General features: G+C 44.6%; 1 protein-coding gene across 1 annotated transcript; it reads right to left on the reverse strand.

Moving 5' to 3' along the window:
* Nucleotides 1-283: 283 nt before the first annotated feature.
* On the reverse strand, nucleotides 284-20,144 carry LOC115165467 (ceramide kinase-like). Its single transcript, XM_029718601.1, has 13 exons — nucleotides 19,697-20,144; nucleotides 18,490-18,588; nucleotides 18,194-18,331; nucleotides 17,816-17,944; nucleotides 17,428-17,491; nucleotides 17,034-17,173; nucleotides 16,752-16,826; nucleotides 16,161-16,313; nucleotides 3,626-3,731; nucleotides 2,695-2,798; nucleotides 2,243-2,439; nucleotides 1,469-1,770; nucleotides 284-1,125 (listed from the first exon to the last, which is right to left on the reverse strand). The coding sequence occupies exons 1-13, from the start codon at nucleotides 19,818-19,820 to the stop codon at nucleotides 1,053-1,055; spliced, it is 1,704 nt and encodes a 567-aa protein (XP_029574461.1). The 5' UTR covers nucleotides 19,821-20,144; the 3' UTR covers nucleotides 284-1,052.
* Nucleotides 20,145-20,307: the final 163 nt, after the last annotated feature.

Consider the following 20,307-nt stretch of genomic DNA (forward strand, 5'->3'; position numbering starts at 1 on the left):
ATGTTGCCCCTACTGTTAGTTACAGTAGCCATTTCATCAGGTATGTCAAATGTAAGGCTCTGTTGGTTATTCTGTTGATAGTCACAGGTCAGACATCCCACTAACTGATATGTTGTCATTGAGCCTACATGGGGGTCATACAGTAATACAGCCTTCTTCAGTTGTGATACATCTCAGTGTCACATTAAGGCTCCGTTCACTCTATAAAAAACTACACCAGAGAGAAAGCCATTTCATTGGTCCTAGCTGGCAGAATTATTGATCAGAATCATGTTTTATTTTCTGGCATTATTTTTCTCTGGAAGTAGTGTGAACGGACCCTACCACGGCCTCCCTCAGTCAGTAGTGTGAACGGACCCTACCACGGCCTCCCTCAGTCAGTAGTGTGAACGGACCCTACCACGGCCTCCCTCAGTCAGTAGTGTGAACGGACCCTACCACGGCCTCCCTCAGTCAGTAGTGTGAACGGACCCTACCACGGCCTCCCTCAGTCAGTAGTGTGAACGGACCCTACCACGGCCTCCCTCAGTCAGTAGTGTGAACGGACCCTACCACGGCCTCCCTCAGTCAGTAGTGTGAACGGACCCTACCACGGCCTCCCTCAGTCAGTAGTGTGAACGGACCCTACCACGGCCTCCCTCAGTCAGTAGTGTGAACGGACCCTACCACGGCCTCCCTCAGTCAGTAGTGTGAATGGACCCTACCACGGCCTCCCTCAGTCAGTAGTGTGAATGGACCCTACCACGGCCTCCCTCAGTCAGTAGTGTGAACGGACCCCACCACGGCCTCCCTCAGTCAGTAGTGTGAATGGACCCTACCACGGCCTCCCTCAGTCAGTAGTGTGAACGGACCCCACCACGGCCTCCCTCAGTCAGTAGTGTGAACGGACCCCACCGCGGCCTCCCTCAGTCAGTAGTGTGAATGGACCCTACCACGGCCTCCCTCAGTCAGTAGTGTGAACGGACCCTACCACGGCCTCCCTCAGTCAGTAGTGTGAACGGACCCTACCACGGCCTCCCTCAGTCAGTAGTGTGAATGGACCCTAACATGGTTCACTTCCTGGTGGGCGTGGCTGATCCGTCCTCCATGCCCCGGGCATACAAACGCACCAGCTGACCATGAACCCTGGGAGGGAGGGAAGAATGGAGGGAGGGAGGGAGGGAAGAATGGAGGGACAGGGCAACAAGGCAGATGAGGACAGGGTAGGAAAACGCAGCATTGACACGTCATACTATCATGCTAACTCTAACTCCTGTGCTGGATGAAATATTTTATTTCTCCTTTCCAGCACGATTTCAGCAATGATGGTGAATGTGTAACCAGGCTAAAGCAGTACAGCTTGGCTCAGCTCAGTAGTATAAAAAGATTACTAGAGGCTTCAGGTTGGGCCTGAAGCAGAGCACTAAATGTACACTGAAACTCTATCAGGTAAGTATTGATTTCCATCATGTGATAAGATGTCTCTTACCTGCAGAGGATCTCAGTGTGAGGAAGTATTTCTCCGTCACAGTTCCACACAGACACTGAAGGAGGCTTACTGCAGCACAGGCCACACAACAAGTCTTTCTTCCTCCTGTCGTTCGCCATCCATCTCTTCTCTCCTCTTTCTACCAGGTGATGTTGGGAACCGCTCCGGCTTGTTCTCTCTCCCTCTTCCGCCATCCCTCCACCATTTACTGTCTCCTCTTCATCCTCATCCTCCTTTTCTCCGGGCGGGAGAGAGAAACGTACTGCCTTCACGCGGTGGACATCCACGAAGGGCAGGTCAAACTTAGAAGGGAAGATGCATTAAGTGACTATCGAAAAACTGTCAATCAAATACAGCAGCAACTTCTTCCTTTCATCACAAGATGTTTCTTTTAGGCCTTTTAGTGCTGCAGCTAGATGTTACTCCATCAGCAATTGTTCCTATGTCTTTCTCAGACCACAGATATTTCCATACTGTTATACTTGGAACGTGGCATGCCAGTCCACATGGTACGATAGCGATCTAACAAGCAATATGGCTTCAGAATTTGGCCTATTATCCAGGCTACAGTACCTGTGGAGGTTGTACCTACATAGTACTAGGTTCAGGTTGGTTAGGATTAAAATGACCTGGCACCAGGTTAGAGTTACCTGGCACTGGGTTAGTTACCTGGCACCGGGTTAGAGTTACCTGGCACTGGGTTAGAGTTACCTGGCACTGGGTTAGAGTTACCTGGCACTGGGTTAGAGTTACCTGGCACTGGGTTAGAGTTACCTGGTCCTGTGTGCTGGTGTGTCTGTGTAGGAAGGTGAGGAACCCTAGGGGGTGTGTGTCCCGTACAATGATGAGGTCACCTGTCCCATCGGCCAGGTGTGCTGAGGGGGACAGCCCCAGGGGACTGCGAGGACAGGAGCTGGACATACAGGTGAGGGACACAGCCTTGAACCGGCCCTCTACACTCAGCCAATCACCTGCAGCACGAGGCAGAGAGAGCAGAGGAAGTTCTGTGACCGACCAGGGTTCGAGTCCTGCTCTCCTGCATGCCACAATAGTTAGCCCACTGAGCTAAAGCCCAGGCATTAACTCTAGGAGCTAACATAAGTCTTCCAGTATCAGGCAAAGTTACTCATCACCCAAGCGTGGTTGGAATTGCGTTACATAGGATGTGTGTAGACTGTAGAGTCTGTGTAGACTTTTGCCTAGACTGCGTGTTTTTATAGACTTACCCTCTGAGTCGCTGCTGAACTGACTGAAGTGGGAGATGTAGTTGGAACTAGCATCTGGAGAGTGGGGGAACAGTCTCTCTGTGCTCTTAGAACACACACTGCACCTGGAACACCGCACACACGCACATTACCAACGATTGCTCTTTTTTTACACGTGACATGGGTATAACATACTGATACATTCTAGTGATGTAACAACAGCACCTGTTCCTAATAGCCAGGCATTCCATTCATATGTGTATCGTCATCTTACCCTCCCTCACAGACCCTTGGGCTGGCTATCTATCACTGACTAAAGACCGGTACAGTCTTTCAAAGATACCAGCGTCCTTTTATATGTAGATTCTACCAGTTCCTTTCCTTTCTTTCACCCAGGTAGGCTACAGTCTGCTTTCACAGACCAGGGGGTGCTGTCTCTCCTTTCGTCCAGATCAGGTTGCCCTAGGTTGGCATGGAATCCGCCCTCCTTAAGGTACAGGAGTACACCCGACACCTGGGTCTCTGTTGCAGGAGGAAGTGACTGAGGCTGAGGTTCTTCCCCAGGGGGAATTGAGGTCATGTCACTATAGCCTTCTGATGACGTAAAGTAGCCAGAACACTTTCTCCCCATGGAACAGTTGAGGTGATGATATCTAGGGCAACTGTTCCTATCAGGACCTTACATTTGAGACAGGTAGTGGTATCAGAAGTCCCTCTGTTAGCTTCAGTGAGTTGTTAATGCTAAACTTATCATTATGTGGTTAAGAACACACACTGTCAATCACAACATTTAGAGGAGCATGTGCTAGTACGTATGTATTAGTATCTCTCTGTAACAAGGAAAGAGGAGGACCATCCTCCTTTTCTTCCCTGGGTAAGCCTTGTTTTGGGTCTGTGTACCAGGCAGTGAGTGAATGTTTTTAATTCTCTGAGAAATATAGTTAGTTGCTACCCAGAGAGGCAGCGTGTGTTGTCCCTGGGGTTGGAGAGCTGGGGGTCTGCTGGTAGGTACTGAACTAGGCCTGCATAGCTCCTGTTACTCAGGTACACCATAGCACCTGGGGGAAGAGAGGGCGGCAGAGGGTTAGCAACCATCCTACAGATGTATAATCATGCTTTGAGCCAAAATAATCCTGCAGCAGCAGGAAATGTGAATTATTATGTGGATTATACTTCATTGACATTTTTGTAGGGGTTGATACATTTTTCAGAATGGAAAATCAAATCATGAAATGTCAAAGTGGAAATTACAAACTTCAGAAGGTACAAGTTTAAAGTTCTCCTGCAACAGGGTGTACAAATTAAGATCCTACATCTGTATGGCTTTGACTCATACTGTAAACACAGAGAAACTCCATCCTCACTACCTCTCACTCTTTAACTGGTACGCAACACTATATTTGAATGTTCTGTCATGATGCATGTTGTCATTATAGACATGATTTGTTTCTTAGAGCTTGTGATATGTAGTGAGTGACACACAACGTCCCCCCCCCCCCCCCCCCCCGTTAAGGCAAGTCATCCAGGTCCTGACTGAGGCAGCAAAGCCTCCCCACACCATCATACTACCATGCTGACCATTGGTATGAGGTTCTTACTGTGGAATGCAGTGTTGGTTTCCATTATGTCTGGCAAAAACCAATCTCGTCCAAAAAGTTGACTCAAGTTTGCCAAAAAGCACCTGGGTGATCATCAAGACTCCTGGAAGAATGTTCTATGGACAGATGAGTCAAAAGTATAACTTTTTGGATTACATGGATCCCATTATGCCTGGCGAAAACCAAACACTGCATTCCACAGTAAGAACCTTATACCAACGGTCAAGCATTGTGGTGGTGGTAGTGTGATGGGGATGCTTTTCAGCCTCAGTCAGAACCTGGATGACTGAGAGGGGGCAAATACTTTTTCACAGATCTGTAGATATATATGTAGATATATACAGTACCAGTCAAAAGTTTGGATAGACCTACTCATTCAAGGGTTTTCTTTATTTGTACTATTTTTTTAGAGGAGCATCTGCTAGTACGTATATATTAGTTCCTCTCTGTAACAAGTAAAGATGAGGATTTTCTACATTGTAAAATAATAGTGAAGACATCAAAACTATGAAATAACACATGGAATCATGTAGTAACCAAAAAAGTGTTAAAGAATTCAAAATAGATTTTAGATTTGAGATTCCTCAAAGTAGCCAACCTATGCCTTGATGATGGCTTTGCACACTTTTGGCATTCTCTCAACCAGCTTCACCTGAAATGCTTTTCCAACAGTCTTGAAGGAGTTCCCACATATGCTGACCACTTGTTGGCTGCTTTTCCTTCAATCTACGGTCCAACTCATCCCAAACCATCTCAATTGGGTTGAGGTCGGGTCATCTGATGCAGCACTCCATGACTCTCCTTCTTGGTCAAATAGCGCTTACACAGCCTGGAGGTGTGTTGGGTCATTAAGCTGTTGAAAAACAAATGATAGTCCCACTAAGTGCAAACCAGATGGGATGGTGTATTGTTGCAGAATGCTGTGGTTGCCATGTTGGTTAATTGAGCCTTGAATTCTAAATAAATCACCAACAGTGTCACCAGCAAAGCACCCCCACACCATCACACCACCTCCTCCATGCTTCACGGTGGGAACCACACTGGCAGAGATCATCCGTTCACCTACTCTGCGTCTCACAAAGACAAGGCGATTGTAACCAAAAATCTAAAATTTGGACTCATCAGACCAAAGGACAGATTTCCACCGGTCTAATGTCCATTGCTCGTGTTTCTTGGCCCAAGCACGTCTCTTCTTCTTATTGGTGTCCTTTAGTAGTGGTTTCTTTGTAGCAATTCGACCATGAAGGCCTGATTCACACAGTCTCCTCTGAACAGTTGATGTTGAGATGTGTCTGTTACTTGAACTCTGAAGGATTTATTTGGGCTGCAATTTCTGAGGCTGGTAACTAATGAACTTATCCTCTGCAGCAGAGGTAACTCTGGGTCTTCCTTTTCTCTGGCGGTCCTCATGAGAGCCAGTTTCATCATAGAGCTTGATGGTTTTTGCGAATGCACTTGAAGAAACTTTCAAAGTTCTTTCAGGATTGACTGACCTTCATGTCTTGAAGTAATGATGGGCTTGTTTCTCTTTGCTTATTTGAGCTGTTTTTGCCATAATTAGGATTTGGTCTTTTACCAAATAGGGCTATCTTCTGTATACCACTCCTACCATGTCACAACACAACTGATTGGCTCAAACGCATTAAGAAGAAAATTAATTCCACAAATTCACTTTTAACAAGGCACACCTGTTAATTGAAATGCATTCCAGGTGACTACCTCATGAAGCTACTACATGATTCCATATGTGTTATTTCATAGCTTTGATGTCTTCACTATTCTTCTACAATGTAGAAAATATTATTTTTTTTAAACCCTGGAGTGAGTAGGTTTGTCCAAACTTTTGACTGGTACTGTATATATACAGTGCATTCGGAAAATATTCAGAACCGCTGACTTTTTCCACATTTTGTTACGTTACAGCCTTATTCTAAAATGGATTAAATCGGTTTTTTCCCTCATCGATCTACACATAATCCCTCATAATGACAAAGTAAAAAGAAAAACTTCAATATCACATTTACATAAGTATTCAGACCCTTTAATCAGTACTTTGTTGAAGCACCTTTGGCAATGATTACAAGTCTTCTAGGGTATGACGCTGCAATCTTGGCACACCTGTATTTGGGGAGTTTCTCCCATTTTTCTCTGCAGATTCTCTCAAACTCTGTCAGGTTGGATGGGGAGCGTCGCTGCACAGCTATTTTCAGGTCTCTCCAGAGATGTTCGATCAAGTTCAAGTCCAGGCTCTGTCTGGGCCACTCAAGGACATTCAGAGACTTGTCACAAAGCCATTCCTGCGTTGTCTTGGCTGTGTTCTTAGGTTTGCTGTCCTGTTGGAAGGATAACCTTCTCCCCAGTCTGAGGTCCTGAGCAGTTGGAGCAGGTTTTCATCAAGGATCTCTCCGTACTTTGTTCCGTTCATATTTCCCTTGATCCTGACTAGTCTCCCAGTCCCTGCCGCTGAAAAACATCCCCACAGCATGATGCTGCCACCACCATGCTTCACCGTAGGGGTGGTACCAGGTTTCCTCCAGAAGTGATGCTTGGCATTCAGGCTAAAGAGTTATATCTTGGTTTCATCAGAACAGAGAAACTTGTTTCTCATGGTCACGAGTCCTTTAGGTGCCTTTTGGCAAACTCCAAGCGGGCTGTCATGTGCCTTTTACTGAGGAGTGGCTTCCGTTTGGCCACTCTACCCTAAAGGCCTGATTGGCGGAGTGCTGCAGAGATGGTTGTTCTTCTGGAAATTTCTCCCATCTCCAAGACAATCCTGTCTTGGAGCTCTGCGGACAATTCCTTCAACCACATGGCTTGGTTTTTGCTCTGACATGCACTGGTGTGTGCCTTTCCAAATCATGTCCAATCAATTGAATTTACCACAGGTGGACTCCAATCAAGTGGTAGAAACATCTCAATGGAAACAGGATGCACCTGAGCTCAATTTTGAGTCTCATAGCAAAGGGTCAGAATACTTATGTAAATAAGGTATTTCTGATTTTTCTAAATTTCTAAAAACCTGTTTTCACTTTGTCATTAGGAGTATTGTGTGTAGATTGATGAGGAAAAATATATAATTTAATCAATTTTAGAATAAGGCTGTAATGTAACAAAATGTTGAAAAGGGAAGGTCTGAACTTTCTGAATGCATTGTAAATATAAATATATAGATATCATACATTGTGGCCATCCTATTAAATTAGTTGTATTCTCATTTCTAAATTAAATTAGCTGTATTGTCATTTCTAATTCTAGCGTTATCCTCTGACCTTCACCTTGGTCTAGCAGATGGTGTTTAAGAAATATTGGAGTAATAATGCAATAGCCTCTGCTTTAGGCCATGAGGCATTTCATATACAGTATACCTGAGTAGTCATATCTGAGAGGCCTCATCTATGATATACAGTACTAGTCAAAAGTTTGGACACCAACTCATTCCAGGGTTTTTCTTTATTTTTACTAGTGAAGACATCAAAACTATGAAATAACAAATATGGAATCATGTAGTAACCAAAAAACTGATTAACAAATAAAATATATATATATATTTGAGATGCTCAGCTTTGTATACTCTTGGCATTCTCTCAACCAGGCTGTATCACATCTGGCCGGGATTGGGAGTCCCATAGGGCCCAGCGTCGTCCGGGTTTGGCCGGCGTAGGCCGTCATTGTAAATAAAAATTTGTTCTTAACTGACTTGCCTAGTTCAATTAAAAAAATTATAATAAATTAAACCAGCTTCATGAGGTAGTCACCTGTAATGAATTTCAATTAACAGGTGTGCCTTGTTAAAAGTGAATTTGTGGAATATCTTTCCTTCTTAATGCATTTGAGCCAATCAGTTGTGCTGTGACAAGGTAGGGGTGGTATACAGAAGATAGCCCTATTTGGTAAAAGACCAAGTCCATATTATGGCAAGAACAGCTCAAATGTATTTCTTTATTTTCTTTCTTTATTTATTTCACCTCTATTTAACCAGGTAGGCAAGTTGAGAACAAGTTCTCATTTACAATTGTGACCTGGGCAAGATAAAGCAGTTCGACACATACAACAACACAGAGTTACACATGGAGTAAAACAAACATACAGTCAATAATACAGTAGAAAAATAAGTCTATATACAATGTGAGCAAATGAGGTGAGATAAGGGAAGTAAAGGCAAAAAAGGCCATGGTGGCAAAATAAATACAATATAGCAAGTAAAACACTGGAATGTTAGATTTGTAGTGCAAAGTAGAAATATAAATAATTGGGTGCAAAGGAGCAAAATAAATAAATACAGTAGGGGAAGAGGTAGTTGTTTGGGCTAAATTATAGATGGGCTATGTACAGGTGCAGTGATCTGTGAGCTGCTCTGACAGCTGGTGCTTAAAGCTAGTGAGCGAGATGTGTTTCCAGTTTCAGAGATTTTTGTAGTTCGTTCCAGTCAGAGAACTGGAAGGAGAGACGGCCAAAGGAGGAATTGGCTTTGGGGGTGACCAAAGAGATATACCTGCTGGAGCGCGTGCTACAGTTGGGTGCTGCTATGGTGACCAGTGAGCTGAGATAAGGGGGGACTTTACCTAGCAGGGTCTTGTAGATGACCTGGAGCCAGTGGGTTTGGTGACGAGTATGAAGCGAGGGCCAGCCAACGAGAGCGTACAGGTCGCAGTGGTGGGTAGTATATGGGGCTTTGGTGACAAAACGGATGGCACTGTGATAGACTGCATCCAGTTTATTGAGTAGGGTATTGGAGGCTATTTTGTAAATGACATTGCCGAAGTCGAGGATTGGTAGGGTGGTCAGTTTTACGAGGGTATGTTTGGCAGCATGAGTGAAGGATGCTTGTTGCGAAATAGGAAGCCAATTCTAGATTTAACTTTGGATTGGAGATGTTTGATGTGAGTCTGGAAGGAGAGCTTACAGTCTAACCAGACACCTAGGTATTTGTAGTTGTCCACATATTCTAAGTAAGAACCATCCAGAGTAGTGATGCTGGCCGGGCGTGCAGGTGCGGGCAGCGATCGGTTGAAGAGCATGCATTTAGTTTTACTTGTATTTAAGAGCAGTTGTAGGCCACGGAAGGAGAGTTGTATGGCATTGAAGCTCGTCTGGAGGGTTGTTAACACAGTTTCCAAAGAAGGGCCAGAAGTATACAGAATGGTGTCGTCTGCATAGAGGTGGATCAGAGACTCACCAGCAGCAAGAGCGACATCATTGATGTACACAGAGAAAAGAGTTGGCCCAAGAATGGAACCCTGTGGCACCCCATAGAGACTACCAGAGGCCCGGACAACAGGCCATCCGATTTGACACATTGAACTCTATCAGAGAAGTAGTTGGTGAACCAGGCGAGGCAATCATTTGAGAAACCAAGTCTATTGAGTCTGCCGATGAGGATGTGGTGATTGACAGAGTCGAAAGCCTTGGCCAGGTCAATGAATACGGCAGCACAGTATTGTTTCTTACCGATGGCGGTTACGATATCGTTTAGGATCTTGAGCGTGGCTGAGGTGCACCCGTGACCAGCTCTGAAACCAGATTACATAGCGGAGAAGGTGCGGTGGGATTCGAAATGGTCGGTAATTTGTTTGTTGACTTGGCTTTCGAAGACCTTAGAAAGGCAGGGTAGGATAGATATAGGTCTGTAGCAGGTTGGGTCAAGAGTGTCCCCTCCTTTGAAGAGGGGGATGGCAGCAGCTGCTTTCCAATCTTTTGGAATCTCAGACGACACGAAAGAGAGTTTGAACAGGCTAGTAATAGGGGTTGCAACAATTTCGGCAGATAATTTTAGAAAGGGTCCAGATTTTCTAGCCTGGCTGATTTGTAGGGGTCCAGATTTTGCAGCTCTTTCAGAACATCAGGAGAAGGAGAAATGGGGAAGGCTTGGGCGAGTAGCTGTGGGGGGTGCAGTGCTGTAGACCGCGGTAGGGATAGCCAGGTGGAAAGCATGGCCAGCCGTAGAAAATGCTTATTGAAATTCTCAATTATAGTGAATTTATCGGAGGTGACAGTTTCTCCTATCCTCAGTGCAGTGGGCAGCTGGGAGGAGGTGTTCTTATTCTCCATGGACTTTACAGTGTCCCAGAACTTTTTTGAGTTTGTGTTGCAGGAAGCACATTTCTGCTTGAAAAAGCTAGCCTTGGCTTTTCTAACTGCCTGTGTATATTGGTTTCTAACTTCCCTGAAAAGTTGCATATCACGGGGCTGTTGCTAATGCAGAACGCCACAAGATTTTTTTGTGTTGGTTAAGGGCAGTCAGGTCTGGAGAGAACCAAGGGCTATATCTGTTCCTGGTTCTACATTTCTTGAATGGGGCATGCTTATTTAAGATGGTGAGGAAAGCATTTTAAAAAAAATAACCAGGCATCCTCTACTGACGGGATGAGGTCAATATCCTTCCAGGATACCCGGGCCAGGTCGATTAGAAAGGCTTGCTCGCTGAAATGTTTCAGGGAGTGTTTGACAGTGATGAGTGGAGGTCGTTTGACCGCTGACCCATTACGGATGCAGGCAATGAGGCAGTGATCGCTGAGATCTTGGTTGAAAACTATAGTCCATCATTACTTTGACTGACCTTCATGTCTTAATCCGGAAAATTTCAAGAACTTTGAAAGTTTCTTCAAGTGCAGTTGCAAAAACCATTGTGGTTGAATTGCTGCAAAGAAACCACTACTAAAGGACACAAATAAGAAGACGAGACTTGCTCGGGCCAAGAAACACGAGCAATGGACATTAGACCGGTGGAAATCTGTCCTTTGGTCTGATATATAAAAATGGCGCCGGAAGAAATGGCAGCAGTTTTACGGGCGCCCAACCAATTCGGCTGTTATGTGTTTTTATTTTGCGTTATTTGTAACTTATTTTGTACATAAAGTTTCTGCCACCGTATCTTACGGCAAAAAAGAGCTTCTGGATATCAGGACAGCGATCACTCACCTCGGATTAGTTTAAGATTTTTTCTTCAACAAGCAGGAAGTACAGGACATTCTACAAACACCCGACAAGGCCAACATCCCCATTATTTGCAAGAGGAAGAAACGCAGGTACAGAGGACACAGATCGGGATGCCTCGTGAGGACCCGCAGAAGGCGAGTGGGAAAGCTGCCGTTACCGTCAATATTACTCGCCAACGTGCAATCATTGGATAATAAATTAGACGAGGTACAATCACAAATATCATACTAACGGGACATCAAAAACTGTACATTTACATTTTTTACATTTAAGTCATTTAGCAGACGCTCTTATCCAGAGCGACTTACAAATATCCTATGTTTCACGGAATCGTGGCTGAATGACGACATGGATATTCAGCTAGCGGGACATACGCTGCACCGGCTAGATAGAACAGCACACTCCAGTAAGACGAGGGGGGGGGGGCGGACTGTGCATATTTGTAAACAACAGCTGGTGCACGAAATCTATGAAAGTCTCTAGATTTTGCTCGCCTGAGGTAGAGTATATTGTGATAAATTGCAGGCCACACTACTTGCCTAGAGAGTTTTCAGCTGTACTTTCATGGCTGTTTATTTACCACCACAGACAGATGCTGGCACTAAGACCGCACTAAGTCAGCTGTATAAGGAAATAAGCATACAGGAAACCACTCACCCAGAGGCGGCGCTCCTAGTGGCCGGAGACTTTAACGTAGGGAAACTTAAATCAGTTCTACCAAATTTCTATCAACATGTTAAATGTGCAACCAGAGCGGAAAACATTCTAGATCACCTGTACTCCGCACACAGAGACGTGTACAGAACTCTTCCTCGCTCTCCATTTGGAAAAATCCGACCACAACTCTATCCTCCTGAATCCTGCTTACAAGCAAAAATTAAAGCAGGAAGCACCAGTGACTCGGTCTATAGAAAAGTGGTCAGATGAAGCAGATGCTAAACTACAGGACTGTTTTGCTATCACAGACTGGAACATGTTCCGGGATTCTTCCGATGGCATTGAGGAGTACACCACATCAGTCACTGGCTTTATCAATAAGTGCATTGTGGACGTCGTCCCCACATTGACTGTACGTACAGTGGGGGGGAAAGTATTTGATCCCCTGCTGATTTTGTACGTTTGCCCACTGACAAAGAAAGGATCAGTCTATAATTTTAATGGTAGGTTTATTTGAACAGTGAGAGACAGAATAACAACAGAAATATCCAGAAAAACGCATGTTAGAAATGTTGTAAATTGATTTGATTTTAATGAGGGAAATAAGTATTTGACCCCCTCTCAATCAGAAAGATTTCTGGCTCCCAGGTGTCTTTTATACAGGTAACGAGCTGAGATTAGGAGCACACTCTTAAAGGGAGTGCTCCTAACCGCAGCTTGCTACCTATAAAAAAGACACCTGTCCACAGAAGCAATCAATCAATCAGATTCCAAACTCTCCACCATGGCCAAGACCAAAGAGCTCTCCAAGGATGTCAGGGACAAGATTGTAGACCTACACAAGGCTGGAATGGGCTACAAAACCATCGCCAAGCAGCTTGGTGAGAAGGTGACAACATTTGGTGCGATTATTCGCAAATGGAAGAAACACAAAAGAACTGTCAATATCCCTCGGCCTGGGGCTCCATGCAAGATCTCACCTCGTGGAGTTGCATTGATCATGAGAACGGTGAGGAATCAGCCCAGAAATACATGGGAGGATCTTGTCAATGATCTCAAGGCAGCTGAGACCATAGTCACCAAGAAAACAATTGGTAACACACTACGCCGTGAAGGACTGAAATCCTGCAGCGCCCGCAAGGTCCCCCTGCTCAAGAATACATATACATGCCCGTCTGAAATTTGCCAATGAACATCTGAATGATTCAGAGGACAGCTGGTGAAAGTGTTGTGGTCAGATGAGACCAAAATGGAGCTCTTTGACATCAACTCAACTCGCCGTGTTTGGAGGAGGAGGAATGCTGCCTATGACCCCAAGAACACCAACTCCACTGTCAAACATGGAGGTGGAAACATTATGCTTTGGGGGTGTTTTTCTGCTGAGGGGACAGGACAACTTCACCGCATCAAAGGGACGATGGACGGGGCAACGTACCGTCAAATCTTGGGTGAGAACCTCCTTCCCTCAGCCAGGGCAATGAAAATGGGTCGTGGATGGGTATTCCAGCATGACAATGACCCAAAACACACGGCCAAGGCAACAAAGGAGTGGCTCAAGAAGAAGCACATTAAGGTCCTGGAGTGGCCTAGCCAGTCTCCAGACCTTAATCCCATAGAAAATCTGTGGAGGGAGCTGAAGGTTCGAGTTGCCAAACGTCAGCCTCGAAACCTTAATGACTTGGGGAAGATCTGCAAAGAACAGTGGGACAAAATCACTCCTGAGATGTGTGCAAACCTGGTGGCCAACTACAAGAAACGTCTGACCTCTGTGATTGCCAACAAGGGTTTTGCCACCAAGTACTAAGTCATGTTTTGCAGAGGGGTCAAATACTTATTTCCATACCCCAACCAGAAGCCATGGATTACAGGCAACATTTGCATTGAGCTAAAGGGTAGAGCTGCTGCTTTCAAGGTGCGGGACTCTAACATGGAAGCTTATAAGAAATCCTGCTATGCCCTGCGACGAACCATCAAACAGGCAAAACGTCAATACAGGGCTAAGATTGAATCATACTACACCGGCTCCGACACTTGTCTTATGTGGCAGGGCCTGCAAACCATTACAGACTACAAAGGGAAGCACAGCCGCGAGCTGCCCAGTGACACAAGCCTACCAGAGGACCTAAATCACTTCTATGCTCGCTTCGAGGCAAGCAACATTGAGGCATGCATGAGAGCATCTTGGTGGTTTGGGATGAGTTGATTCACTAAGCTAAGGATCCTGGGACTAAACACCTCCCTCTGCAACTGGATCCTGGACTTCCTGACAGGCCGCCCCCAGGCGGTGAGGGTAGGTAGCAACACATCTGCCACTCTGATCCTCAACACAGGAGCCCCCCAGGGGTGCGTGCTCAGTCCCCTCCTGTACTCCCTGTTCACCCATGACTGCATGGCCAGGCACGACTCCAACACCATCATTAAGTTTGCAGACGACACAACAGTGGTAGGCCTGATCACCGACAACGACGAGACAGCCTATAGGGAGGAGGTCAGAGACCTGGCCGGGTGGTGCCAGAATAACAACCTATCCCTCAACGTAACCAAGACTAAGAAGATGATTGTGGACTACAGGAAAAGGAGGACTGAGCACGCCCCCATTCTCATCAACGGGGCTGTAGTGGAGCAGGTTGAGAGCTTCAAGTTCCTTGGTGTCCACATCAACAACAAACTAGAACGGTCCAAACACACCAAGACAGTCGTGAAGAGGGCACGACAAAGCCTATTCCCCCTCAGGAAACTAAAAAGATTTGGCTTGGGTCTTGAGATCCTCAAAAGATTCTACAGCTGCAACATCGAGAGAATCCTGACTGGTTGCATCACTGCTTGGTACGGCAATTGCTCGGCCTCCGACCGCAAGGCACTACAGAGGGTAGTGCGTACGGCCCAGTACATCACTGGGGCAAAGCTGCCTGCCATCCAGGACCTCTACACCAGGCGGTGTCAGAGGAAGGCCCTAAAAATTGACAAAGACCCCAGCCACCCCAGTCAGACTGTTCTCTCTACTACCACATCGCAAGTGGTACCGGAGTGCCAAGTCTAGGACAAAAAGGCTTCTCAACAGTTTTTACCCCCAAGCCATAAGACTCCTGAACAGGTAATCAAATGGCTTCCCGGACTATTTGCATTGTGTGCCCCCCCAACCCCTCTTTTACGCTGCTGCTACTCTCTGTTTATCATATATGCATAGTCACTTTAACTATACATTCATGTACATATGTACATACTACCTCAACTGGCCCGACCAACCAGTGCTCCCGCACATTGGCTAACCGGGCTATCTGCATTGTGTCCCGCCACCCACCACCCCCTCTTTTATGCTACTGCTACTCTCTGTCCATCATATATGCATAGTCACTTTAACCATATCTACATGTACATACTACCTCAATCAGCCTGACTAACCGGTGTCTGTATGTAGCCTCGTACATAGCCTCACTACTGTTTTTCACTGTCTTTTTACTGTTGTTTTTATTTCTTTACTTACCTATTGTTCACCTAATACCTTTTTTGCACTATTGGTTAGAGCCTGTAAGTAAGCATTTCATTATAAGGTCTACTACACCTGTTGTATTCGGCGCACGTGATAAATAAACTCTGATTTGATAAATCCAAATTTTTGATTTTTGGTTCCAACCGCCGTGTCTTTGTGAGATGCAGAGTAGGTGAATGAATGATCTCCGCATGTGTGGTTCCCACCGTGAAGCATGGAGGAGGAGGTGTGATGGTGTGGGGGTGCTTTGCTGGTGACACTGCCAGTGATTTATTTACAATTCAAGACACATGTAACCAGCATGGCTACCACAGCATTCTGCAGCTATACGCCATCCCATCTGGTTTGCGCTTAGTGGGACTGTCATTTCCAACTAGCAGGTGTCTTCACTGACATTTTCAACATGTCCCTGATTGAGTCTGTAATACCAACATGTTTCAAGCAGACCACCATAGCCCCTGTTCCCAAGAACACAAAGGCAACCTGCCTAAATGACTACAGACCTGTAGCACTCACGTCCGTAGCCATGAAGTCCTTTGATTCCATATGTGTTATTTCATAGTTTTGATGTCTTCACTATTATTCTACAATATAGTAAATATAGTAATAAAAAACAATAAGAAAAACCCTTGAATGAGTAGGTGTGTCCAAACTTTTGACTGGTACTGTATGTCTGCAATATTAGACCATGTGAAGCTGATGGTACTCAGCATCGCCTCATACATAGTGACTGCATCACATTATGCCAATAATCACAATAATGCACACCTTCTCGTCTATTATTGCTTGAATTTTTCGTTGCATACCTGAATAGTCATATCTGAAAGGCCCCATCCAGCGGTGTCTCTCACTTTCAGCCAGCACGTCTCCATAGAACCCGTATCCTACCAGAGACACAGAGTAACGCACCAGAGACGAGCGGTGGTGGACAGAACACACGTCCAGTGGCTGAGAGTCTCCTGCAATGGGTTGTCGGAATGTGGAGGACAAGGTAGATCATGATTTAGATCATTGACAATTGACATTGACAATTCTGCCCTTGTGAAATAATGATGCTGCTTATGACTAAAGTTGCTGCTTATGGCTCCTGTAAAGTGAAGCTTTCCACATTTTAGCAGACACTCTTATGCAGAGCTAGTAACAGGAGCAATTAAGGTTAAGTGCCTTGCTTATGGGCACATCGATAGATTTTTCAACTAGTCTGCTCAGGGATTCGAACCTGCAACCTCCCGGTTACTGGCTCAATGCTTAACCGCTAGGCTACCTGCTTCCTCAGTGGCTGAAGATATTGGCTAAACATGATTTTAAGCTACACCAAATAACAAAGTCAAGTACAATGTAATCTAAAATGTATTATTTGTTATTAAATGTGTTTTTAATTTATGATCATATCTCACCAATGATAATGTGCAGAGCAGAGGTCACTGGGTCGTTGACTCCCACAGTAGCAAAACACACGCAGTCTGTGGAGCCTGAGGAGAGAACACACAGTCTCATATCAGATGCAACTATATAGTCAGGAAAAATCTTTAAGTCTTTTCTCGATTCCTTGTCTCCTCCCTCCTTCTTAAAATTTCAGAAGGGCACGAAGAGAACATCATGGAACGTTCACTTTCTTTGCGGAAGGACTTCTGAGATCAACCAAATGCATTTAATTCTTTATCGATGATGTCTCTCACCTGCAGGAATGATGCCAATGTGAAGGTCACATGACTGTAGGGAGGGGTCATGCTCCGATAGCCCCGCCTCCTGCTGTGTTCGGCCAATCACACCGTGCAGCAGCTCACTGAACATTCCATCCCCGCCCACACATACCACACTGAGGTAGGGACAAACATAAACAAACAGTGATGTGGTGAAACCCAATCCCAGGCTAAACCTGAAATGGAGTGCACTACTCAATACTCCCTATAAGTGTATAAGAAGTGTTCTTGCACTTCTTTTGAACAGAGTCCTATGGGCCTTACTACTTTTGACCAGAGGCCTCATCAAAAGGGGTGAATAGGGTAGCATTTCGTAATTGGCTGCCATAGCGTTGCTGTTAACATAACAACATTGAAATGTCTGACGTACCCATCGAAACCAGTCAGGTCTTTCTTCAGTATGTGGTCTCTCGCCTGGTTGGCCCGCTCTGTCACTGAATGACAAAAACAAAGCAGAATTTGTTTTACTATTAGAAATACAGCAATATACCATGTTATTATACAGCAATAGACCATGTTATAATACAGCAATAGACTGTTATAACACAGCAACAGACCATCTTATTATATAGCAATAGAACATCTTATTATATAGCAATAGAACATGTAATCATGAGCATAATCACGTGTCACGCCAATATCACCACACAATGCCCTTGTTAATTAGCCTGCAACTGACAAACACCAAAACAAACTTAACTACCAGTTCTATACGTCACAGGATTTTCTGCATCACTATTGTTTCACACGGGTCTCACCTACAACATGAGAGCTGACCCCTGCCAGCTCAAACAGTGGGGCCACTAGAGAGTGATAGATCTGCCTCCCTTGTTTCTTTCCTCCGAACGGGTTGATGAACACCAACAACCTGTGAGGACGAGAGGGGCCTGAGAGAGGAGAGGAGGATAGACCGATCAAAATAGCATATCAAAAGAAGAGTGGAGACAGAGTGGATCCATGGAAATCAACAGATGGGGTGGGGTGTGTTAGAATTTCAATACTTTTGTGATTTAAAAAGAATATTCTAAAAACAATACTGGAGGATGTGTTCTTGCATTGCCTTTTGACCCTAAGGGGATTAATACATTTAAATGTAATTGACATCTTATCTCAGAACAAGTGAAGTTTTTCCTTACTGTGTGTTTTGAGGGCAATCCTCAGCTGGGTCATCCACTGGTCTCTGAGGTCCCTGCTGGGACAGCTGAACTGGGTCCTGCCCAGGCGCCATAGCAACCCATAGGAACTACCGCTGCTGCTACGCTTCACATAGAACACTGCAGAACAGGACACAGGGAGGGAGGGAGGAGGACACCAGGAAATTGCTTTTGTTTGATTTTGTGTTGTGTCTAATCTCGGCTCCCAGAACTAAATCTCTCGCTGCGTCTGTTACCAGAGACTGTGTGCCTGACCTTGGGGCAGTAAGATAACTCACCTGTGAAGTCTCTGTCTGTGTCTTCAGAAACTGACCTCTGGGGCAGAACCTCCACATGCCCCTCCTCCACAGCAACAACCTCCGACACTGGTACTGAAACTAGGATCCCACAGGCACAGTATGACATTGAAACTTGTATTACATAAGCCCTGCTTATACCTGGTGATAACATGCGTCCTTTGTCCTGATCTTGTCCACATTCTGATTGTGCTCACATTTTTAGACAGATGTAGATGATTAAAAGACACATTGTGATCTGATTGTGATCAGATCTTCCTTACCACCTCCAGAGGTAGTCAGGCAAACATTGTGTCTGGATATCAGTCAACAGATTGCATACAGGGAGGAACCATCTAATATGGTCACAATGCGGACACAGTGGACACGTAAGAGACACTTTTTAATACAATGTGTAGATGCGACAAACATTGGTCAGATAGTGATTGGGTCATATTGATCAGCTCACCAAACTCACATGTTATAGCAAGGTGTTAACGAGGCTACACACACACACACACACACACACACAAACTGGTAAATCATTTGCTTATATTGAGCTCATGTGGCTATTAATTAAAGGGCACATCGGATTGTGTGTGTGTGTGTGTGTTTTTTCTAGTGTTTCATGTTAGTGCTGTATAACTTGTTATTCACCTTTACAGGAAAAGGGACATTCTTCATGAGTGAAATACAGTGTAGCTATAATAATTTGTATTTTTATACCAATTTCTCTGAAACACACACTACTTACTAGCCTACTAACTTTACAGAATGGATAGAATTTCATTTAATAATTGTTAAAATAAGTCTTCACATTTTACCACTAGCATGTAGCCTATTTACATCAGTTTCCACTTACATGCTGTCTCCAAGACAGGTTTGGTGACTTTCTATTAGTGGTACATAGCACACATTCACTCTACTCAAAACAACATGCATGCTGTGTAATGCCAGTGTGATTGAATGATTACCATATGAGGCTAGTCAAGTCTTCTTTTTATTTACTTTATTCTAAGAGGGAATGAGATTGTTATGCAGTTATTACTAGGCAACCTAAGATACAATCCTATGTAAATCCTATCTGAGCCTACATGAAAGTGTATTTAACAGTAATGTATATAATGAAATATCTACAATTAGAAAGAGAGGGGGTCAACAGATGCCATGCACGACGAAAGTAATGGATACAATTATAAAAGGGACTCACCGGTCTTATCACGGTTCTTCTTATCGAGCTCAGTCCAGTTGAGGTGCCAGTCGGTAAGGGCTGCCCGGTAACGTTTCTTACCAACCCATAGACTGGATTCCAACTGTACTAGATCTACATCCATACTATATGTATCTCTACAAACGTCTATAGTATAGATAGACAGGATTGCAGTTCTCTACCTCACTATCACAGAAGAATGTAGGCAACCGAAGAACAATTTATTCTAGAAATGATTCCAATAATTCAATATTGCCGCATATTAAAATGGTAAACTCTCCAGATACAAGCTCCACTCTGAAAACAATATCTCAAAGTGTTGTTCAAATACAATAAAGGTCTGATAAGATTAATGAGAAACTTTTTTTTGTATCTGTAAAGTCCCTGTCTTTAGATTAACGCGCATGTCAGTGACAGGTAGGCTTCATCTCTAAAAATATTTTGGTTTCCTTATATCCCTCTCGCACCTGTCTTTAACATTTGCATGCTGCTCTCTGGTTGGCTGCTACTACCCGCGTTGCAGGTAATTAGCATAAAAGCATGTCATGCCAAAATATTGGATTCCTTTGACTCTTGAACTGCTCTGTATGAAATATCCTACATTTCAAAAG

The sequence above is a fragment of the Salmo trutta genome, chromosome 28, assembly GCF_901001165.1.
Source record: "Salmo trutta chromosome 28, fSalTru1.1, whole genome shotgun sequence".
Classification (NCBI taxonomy): domain Eukaryota; kingdom Metazoa; phylum Chordata; class Actinopteri; order Salmoniformes; family Salmonidae; genus Salmo; species Salmo trutta.